The sequence below is a fragment of the Ammodytes marinus genome (genome assembly GCF_949987685.1).
Source record: "Ammodytes marinus genome assembly, chromosome: 6".
Taxonomy (NCBI): Eukaryota; Metazoa; Chordata; class Actinopteri; order Uranoscopiformes; family Ammodytidae; genus Ammodytes; species Ammodytes marinus.
Genome location: NC_137235.1, coordinates 943,149 through 952,087, shown reverse-complemented (window position 1 = coordinate 952,087; position 8,939 = coordinate 943,149). Strand labels below are relative to the sequence as shown.

Below are 8,939 nucleotides of genomic sequence, written 5' to 3'. Positions count from 1 at the left end.
ACATGAAAAAATAAAAGAAAGTTTAATAAAAAAAGTTTAAATTATTTCTTTATTTTTAATAAAATTACGATGATGCATACGTTGGTGTGGTGGTGTTTAGGTCCGGTGTTGCTTCCTGGTCCGTCTCCATGGCGACGCTGTCAGACTCATCACTGACCTCAGATCTGTTGGTCTCACTCTGCAGACGAGATGAGGGCTTCACTGCAGGGACACACTGAGCGACAAGGAATATCAAAATTACACAGGTTGGATTTCAAAATAAAATTAAAAATATTAAATTATTATATTCAAAAAGTATTTTTTTTATTTAAGTTTGACTAATCTGGGCTGCTCCGGTGGTGTAGTGGATAGAGCGCGTACCAAATCGGCTCTGGCCTTCGTTGCAGTGGTCGCGGGTTCAAATCTGACCCGTGGACCTTTACTGCAGGTCACCCCCCCCCCACCCCTCCCCTCTCTCTCTCTCTCTCTCTCTCTCTCTCTCTCACTCTCTCTCTCTCCCCATTTCAACTCTGTACTGTCTAATAAAGCTTGAAAATGGCAAAAAAAAAATTCTAAAAGAAACTAATTGAAAAGGCAACTAATTTATATTTCAGTTGTAATTTGACGTCACTATACCTACCGCTTTCTTTTTGCTTTTGAATATTACCATGTGCATACACATTTAAGACCATTTTGTATTTAAAAAGGAGCTACGAGGAACTTTTAAATATTTCTGAAACAGTCTCATTTTTCCTCTGATGATCATAAATTACATGTAACAGCAAACGAGACCATCAGTGCAAAGAAAGAATGCTATTTTCATATAGTTTTTCTTAATGCCTTTGTCATGGGTATACGCTCACCCAGGAACAACAGCTGGCGTGGTAAAAACACTACCGCTTTTGTCCAAAGGGGGCGCTAGAATTAACACAGACTAACTACATGGTAACAGCAACTGACTTGTTCTTCGTGGCTCATCTTCCGTCTTTTCTTCTGTGGTGTGGAAGTCCTAGGAGCCTCTCCCTGATTGGTGGAAGTCCTTGGTGCTTCGCTCTGATTGGTCAAAGGCTTCTGATCTGCTTCCTGATTGGTGGCTGCTGGTTCTTTCCGTTTCCTCACAGCTGACTGAACTACAGACAGGAATAATCACATTTTCAGACGAATAAACAAGAGCAAGAGACAGACAGACAGACAGACAGACAGACAGACAGACAGACAGACAGACAGACAGACAGACAGACAGTTTTGGTTAGTGAGTGTTTCTTCACTGTAACTGTGACCAAGTTCCTGCTAGAGAAATGTAAGACGTCACCAACTTTTCTCTTGAGTAAACTAGACGTATGTCATCTGAGGACAGACCGAGGAAGTCATGGAAGCAGTTATATGTGTGTGTGTGTTTATGTGTGTGTGTGTGTGTAGCAGAGCCTTCAGTGTGTGTGTGTGTGTGTGTGTGTGTGTGTGTGTAGCAGAGCCTTCAGTGTGTGTGTGTGTGTGTGTAGCAGAGCATTCAGTGTGTGTTTATGTGTGTGTGTGTAGCAGAGCCTTCAGTGTGTGTGTGTGTGTGTGTGTGTGTAGCAGAGCATTCAGTGTGTGTGTGTGTGTGTGTGTAGCAGAGCCTTTAGTGTGTGTGTGTGTGTGTGTGTGTGTGTGTGTGTGTGTGTGTGTGTGTGTGTGTGTGTAGCAGAGCCTTCAGTGTGTGCGTGTGTAGCAGAGCCTTCAGTGTGTGTGTGTGTGTGTGTGTGTGTGTGTGTGTGTGTGTGTGTGTGTAGCAGAGCCTTCAGTGTGTGTTTACCTCCAGACTAAACATTATGAGCAGCACACACTCTAACAGCTTAGACTCCCGGGGAAACGGTGGCTCTACCAGACATTTAAAAACACAATGAACAGGTCTGCACTTACCGCTTTTAACAACTCGAATAATCAAAGAAAATACTGTCGAAAAAGAAAATGGATACAAGTCTTCCATTTGCACTATTATTTCCATTAAATATCGAACTATATTGGGTGCTTCCTGGTGTAGTGGTTAGACCCCCCCAACTCCCCCCCTCCATAGAGTCTCAGTCCTCTTCACAGCAGACCCGGGTTAGAATCCAGCCCGGGTCGTTCTCTGCATGTCATTCCCCTCTCTGTCTGCCTGTCTGTCTGTCTGTCTGTCTGTCTGTCTGTCTGTCTGTCTGTCTGTCTGTCTGTCTGTCTGTCTGTCTGTCTGTCAGTCCTCTTCACAGCAGACCCGGGTTAGAATCCAGCCCGGGTCGTTCTCTGCATGTCATTCCCCTCTCTGACACATTTCATCTCTGTCTCTACAAACTGTCTGATAAAGTAAAAATGCCAGGAGGGTGTTAGTAGTAAAACTAGTGGTGGCTGCTATTACATCTGCGGTGCCCACCATCTCTACCATTGTGTCCTTGAGCAAGACACTTAACCCCAAACTGCTCCAGGGGCGCTGTACTATGGCTGACCCTGCGCTCTGACCCCCTCTGGAGTGTGTCTGTCTGTCTGTCTGTCTGTCTGCCTGTCTGTCTGTCTGTCTGTCTGTCTGTCTGTCTGTCTGTCTGTACTATGGCTGACCCTGCGCTCTGATCCCCTCTGGAGTGTGGGAACTTGAGAAAAGATGAATTTCAATGTAGCCTTGTGTACAATTGACTCATTTTAAATTAAGTTGCAGTGGTTGTGGGTTCAAATCCGACCTGTGGACCTTTACTGCAGGCCATCCCCCCTCTGTCTCTCTGTTTGTCTGTCTCCCCATTTCAACTCTGTACTGTCTAATAAAGCTTGAAAATGTTTTTAAAAAATGCAACCAGTAGCTTCTGCAGAAATCCGGTGGTGCCCGATGCCAAGCAGCTCTGGAGAATATCCCCTGACAATACACACTTACATTCACTCACACTAGGCATTGGTACTGGGCCCAGGCAAGATTGAAGGCTAAAGTCAAGTGTGTTCTCCCAGTGCTCCTGCCACACACACACACACACACACACACACACACACACACACACACACAGACAGACAGACAGACAGACAGACAGACACACAGACACACAGACACACACACACACACACACACACACACACACACACACACACACAAAGTTGCTCGGAGGAACTTTTGTAGTTTGTGTTAATTCTAGCGCCCCCTTTGGACTAAAGCAGTAGTGTTTTTACTACACCAGCTGTTGTTCCTGGGTGAGCGTATACCCACGACAAAGGCATTAAGAAAAACTATATGAAAAATAGCATTCTTTTACACTGATGATCTCGTTTGCTGTTACATGTCATTTATGATCATCAGAGGAAAAACTAGACTGTTTCAGAAATATTTAAAAGTTCCTCGTAGCACCTTTAAATCAATCAACCACTCCAGTTTATGTAAAGACAGATCCACTAACAGGTCTATAAGAGAAATATAAACGTGTACTGTGTGTGTGCACAAAAAAAATTATCCAGTTTTGTTAATACACAGCCTAGGCTCTGTAAACTGGCTTGTAAACAAAGGGCGCCCACCGTAGCTAGAGACATAAGTTACCTTTCAGTGCCGAGGCAGAGGAGGAGGGAGAGTGTGAAGCAGAGACGGCAGCCATCATCCAGGAGGGTAACACTCTCTTTGGTTTGGAGGGAGAGACCACTGGAGCAGGGGCTGTAGAGGGCTAAAGGACAGACAGACAGACAGACAGACAGACAGACAGACAGACAGACAGACAGACAGACAGACAGACAGACAGACAGACAGACAGACAGACAGACAGACAGACACAAGTAGTTAGCGTAGTAAAATATTTTAAATAAAACTATGTCCAAAAAAATTGTTATGTTGAAAAAAAGAAGAAAACGGTAAAAACCTATTCAATCTATACGATGAAACAAATGGGACAAACCTCGTTTAAAGTTGGATGCATTGAGACACATTACAATATGTGTTTAGTTTAGTTTATTTGTTTATAGTTTTGTGGACAGTCCCCTTTGAGAAGGAGCAGCTTTAGCCTATTTGGCTAATTTCCAGCTGTAGTCCCCGGCCAGTTGTCAGTAGGCAACCTACAATACGTGTGTGTGTGATTCTGTGTGTGTGTGTGTGTGTGTGTGTGTGTGTGTGTGTGTGTGTGTGTGAGTGAGTGAGTGAGTGAGTGAGTGAGTGAGTGAGTGAGTGAGTGAGTGAGTGAGTGAGTGAGTGAGTGAGTGAGTGAGTGAGTGAGTGAGTGAGTGAGTGAGTGAGTGAGTGAGTGTGTGTGTGAGTGAGTGAGTGCGTGCGTGCGTGCGTGAGTGAGTGAGTTGAGAGGACAGACCTTGTTTAAAGGTGCATTGTCTCCGCCCTGGATGCTCAGAGTTGATGCTGTGGGCTCATCGGCAGGTGAAGGGTTAATGTCAGGAGGCGATTCCACATCGGCCTTCACACACACTGTTTCCTTTTCCTCTTTTTCTTCTACTTCAGATATCAGGCTGTGTATGGAACGTGAAATGTGTTTAGTCAAGGCAAAGCAAGGCAAGTTTATATCTATAGCACCCAGTTGGCCTTTTAATCCTAAACCTACATTTTACCATGTGTGACGTCACACTAGTAAAATATAGGGTTAGGGCAAGATGACGTGCTTAAAGACCTACTTCACCCATATGGAACCGGCGTTCTATCATTATAAAATCGCTGTTATAATATAATGAATGAGGTTTTTCTTCCCTCAGTCTTCCCTTGGCCCAGCTGTCCTGTTAATCCTAACCCTACATTTTACCATGTGTGATGTCACACATGGTAAAATGTAGGGTTAGACAGTGACATCATAAAACACTCTTTCTGCCTTTTCTCAGGCTAGGATGAACCGATTTCTAAAATGTTTGCACATTTATACTACATAGGATCTCAGAGTTCAATACACCTTCATATTTCCACAGGTGAAGTAGGTCTTTAACAAAAATCTAAAAATTGACCAGTACTTGAAAAATCTATGTATATGCCTGCATGCATTGTCTCCCCCTTTTTTTTTAAATCGGGAGAAACAATTATGTAAGAGAAGCATGAAAAACCCCCAACTTGTGGCGCTCGGTGGCGTAGTGGATAGAGCGCGTACCATATCGGCTCCGGCCTTCGTTGCGAGTTCGAGTCCGACCCGTGGACCTTTACTGCAGGTCATCCCCCTCTCTCTCTCTCTCTCTCTCTCTCTCTCTCTCTCTCTCTCTCTCTCTCTCTCTCTCTCTCTCTCTCTCTCTCTCTCTCTCTCTCTCTCTCTCTCTCTCTCTCTCTCTCTCTCTCTCTCTCTCTCTCTCTCTCTCTCTCTCTCTCTCTCTCTCTCTCTCTCTCTCTCTCTCTCTCTCTCTCTCTCTCTCTCTCCCCATTTCAACTCTGTACTGTCTAATAAAGCTTGAAAATGACAAAAAAAACCTGGACTATCAGTATGAATTCAACATGAGCCTCATCTGGTTTGTAATCTTGAGGTTGAGGGTTAATGTCAATCTGCCTTCACACAAACTGCTTCTTCTTCAGATATCTAGCCTAATATACGAGAAATAATATATTTGATTACTCAGGGAAAGCAGAGAAGTTTAAACAGATATGTCAGCCTTTCCTGGACTATATAACAGTACTGAAGGGACCTACATGACACCTCGTTGACTTTTTATTTTTCTGCTTAACATTTACCTCTAATTTGTCTTTTGTTTGTTTGTTCACTTTTTTTCAGTTGTGTGTTTGTGTTCCTTAAAAAAAAATCAAAAAATAAAGTAATAATTGATAGGATTTATATAGCGCTTTATTGCTCTGTGACTCAAAGCTCTTTACAGGGTTCCAGGTTCCATTCGTTCACACACAGTCATACCGGTGGTGGTAAACTACGAGAGTAGCCACAGCTGCCCTGGGGTAGTAATAATATCTATAAGTTAAAAATGTTTCCCTATTCACCTGCACATTAAAACATCCAAACTTGATGCCCGTTTACAGAGCCTAGGCTGTGTATTAACACTGGATTTTCCCCCCCCAGCACACACACAGTACAGACAGGTCGCTTGTAATGCAGCCTCAACTGTCAGTATGAATTCAACATGAGCCTCATCTGGTTTGTAAAATGTTACAAGTGTCCTCACCTCATCTGTTTGATCTAAGCTTCAAACACATTGAGACGGAAACTCACAGATCAAAGGTTAGAATAAAAAGCTTAAAATAATCTACATGAAATTAACGTTGAGATTCATGTCTGAGTCTGGACACGCAAAATAAATAATACATGAATAAAAAATAACAAAGTTCAATGATATTGAAATAAAAGCCTAAATAAAATAATTATAAAAGGATATTTATTATTTAATTAAATTTAAATAAAAACATTTTTAAAAAATACATAAAATTCAATAAAAGCCTCAATAAAAATAAATTTTAAATTTTAAAAAATACATTTAATTAAATGAAAAACCTTAAATACCATTATTAAATACAATTTAAAAAATATATAAAAATGAATAAACAAAGTACCTGTGTGTGTTGTCTGATTGGCCAATAGCCTCCACCCTGTAGACCAGTTGCCCCGGCAGCAAAGAAAACAAATCTCCGTCTCTGAGAACGAACCAATCAGATCGCTGCAAAGCTTTAGGGGCGGAGCTTAGAGACGACTGGAAGAAGCACGGGTTCAAATGGGTCTGGAAAGGATAAAAAATATATAAATTAATTAATTTATAATTGTATATTCAGCTCTTGAAAAAATTAAGAGACCAGTCTGGATTTTTGTTCAATCTTCATCTCTACATTACTTAATAGGTACTTTAAGCAACGACGGTTGAGAGGACGGCTACGGCGGTCGAGTAGAATTTTGAGCATTCGAGAACTTATGTCACCACCTCCTATCGCTGTAGTCAGAGCGAGTCAGAGCCGTAGTCCGTCTGTTTACAGGCAGAACAGGGTTTTTGACGTTGTGAGCGCTACACCAACTGCAGCAAGTAGCCGGTCTAAGTGTTGCTAGGTGATAGTGGAGCCCGTTGGAATCTTTCCCTGGTGCCGTAGCCGTCCCTAAAACACCGCTGCTTAAAGTCCCTACTGTCTAGCTGTACTGGACTGGAAAGATTGACTTATATTGTTAAGGGCAAGAGGACGGACTTTGTTGAGCTCTGGGAGACATACATGACTATCATTATGACGGATGAAAATATAAGATAAATTTACCCTTTTTTTTTTTATTCAAATTTTTTATTTAAAGCTGCAGTGTGTAGAATTGTGGGTTTTATTTCCTAGCAGACTTTGTAGAAAATAATTATAATATCCATAAGTACGTTTAATTTAGTGCATAATGGCTGAATTTTTTTTTTAGAATTATAATTTTTTCCCTGAGAAAGGGTCTCATATATGTCCATATTTCTCCATACCTTGGACCAAGGCCTAGTGGCCGCCATGTTGGAAGCGTCATGGTTGGAATGTCATCAGGTGCATTGTTTAGAATTTAGAATTGTTCTTGTCCTTGAAGGCCACTGTAGCTTCTGTTATTATTCTAAAGGGTTGGGGTTACCCAGGGAGCGTTGCATTCTAGAACTTTGTAGAAATTTCTTGATGATGTCATATTACACACTGCACCTTTAAATAAATATTTTATTATAATTTTTAGTTTCATTGTATTGTAAAAATAAGAAAAGACAAAAAAAACATATATTGGGAAAAAATAAAAGCATCTGAAATCTTTGGAGAGAAAAAACTCAGAGAGAGTTACCGGTTTGAGACGTAGTCGTCCGTTGAGGTTTTCCAGCACCCCGTGGTTTCTGGACACTCGTTTATCATTCACCTGGAACACAATGGAGGGGAGACAGATACAGAGTTTAAGCACATTAAGATATGTTTAAATAATGATTTAAAGGTGCTACGAGGAACTTTTAAATATTTCTGAAACAGTCTCATTTTTCCTCTGATGATCATAAATTACATGAAACAGCAAACGAGACCATCAGTGCAAAGAATGCTATTTTTATATAGTTTTTCTTAATGCCTTTGTCATGGGTATAATGCTCACCTAGGAACAACAGCTGGTTTACAGTCAAAAGCAGAGCAAAAGTCAATAATAATAATATTAACATTATTTAATTTAGATTTACCTTTAAAATTCATAATAGAAATAACTCAGTGTTTGTTTGTTTGAGAGTCAGAGATGCATAGAAAAACTAAAAATCGTATTTTAACAAAATAAAATAAATAAATAAAATTAGCTGCCTCCATGTTAACAGTGTGACAGAGTCCTCCAGTGGTTCGATTGGAGACTCACATCTTCCTTAGTTTTATTTTGAAGGAGCTGCGAAAAATTAAATAAAGTGAATAAAAATACCCCAAATAAATGCTTTATAGGAAAAAATAAAATAAAATAAAATAAATACAGTTAATTAGTATTAAATAATTCATATAAAGTTAATGGGAACTCACTTACAAATACATTCTTAGAAAAACATTTAAAAAAATAAAATAAAATAAAAAATAAAATGTATTAAAATTCTCCCAAAAAATGCATTTTAGAAAGAAAAAATAAAAGAATAATACATCATTTATATAAAGTTATTATATATTTATATATTATATTATATATTATATTATATTATTATATTAAGGGGGGCACTCACTCCCAGAAACGGCCCCCTTCCCAGCACCGTCTCTCCGGTTGGCAGGTGGATCGGATCACCACCACCATCATCCACCGGGACGAGGTTGAAACCGCAGCCGGACATCTGCACTGCTGGGCGGGCAGGATTTGAGCTTCACACCGGGTGGGCTGGAGGTATAAAAATATGTTTAAAAACATTCGATTTTCTCTATTTATTTCATGTAAACATGTAAAAATATATGCAAAACGGTCACACATAAAACTATAACATTACACTTATACAAAGCACAATGCAGTCCTAGAAAAATTGTCAAACACTTGTATGCTATCAGCCAACATGATGTTTAATCGAAGCTACTCTTAAATCTTGATGTATTTTTTAGTTTTTACTCTCTCTTTAATGCACTTTATTAT

At 40.3% G+C, this 8,939-nt stretch overlaps 1 protein-coding gene across 1 annotated transcript in view; it reads right to left on the bottom strand.

Moving 5' to 3' along the window:
- Positions 1-8,649, bottom strand: part of aplf (aprataxin and PNKP like factor) — a gene marked incomplete at its 5' end in the record, with an annotated part of 14,375 nt that extends 5,726 nt beyond the window's left edge. Inside the window, 7 exons of the mRNA XM_080029847.1 lie at positions 81-214; positions 940-1,109; positions 3,503-3,623; positions 4,257-4,410; positions 6,428-6,591; positions 7,650-7,721; positions 8,545-8,649. Coding sequence (XP_079885973.1) covers positions 81-214; positions 940-1,109; positions 3,503-3,623; positions 4,257-4,410; positions 6,428-6,591; positions 7,650-7,721; positions 8,545-8,649 — 920 coding nt within the window. The remainder of the gene's footprint in view (positions 1-80; positions 215-939; positions 1,110-3,502; positions 3,624-4,256; positions 4,411-6,427; positions 6,592-7,649; positions 7,722-8,544) is intronic.
- Positions 8,650-8,939: the final 290 nt, after the last annotated feature.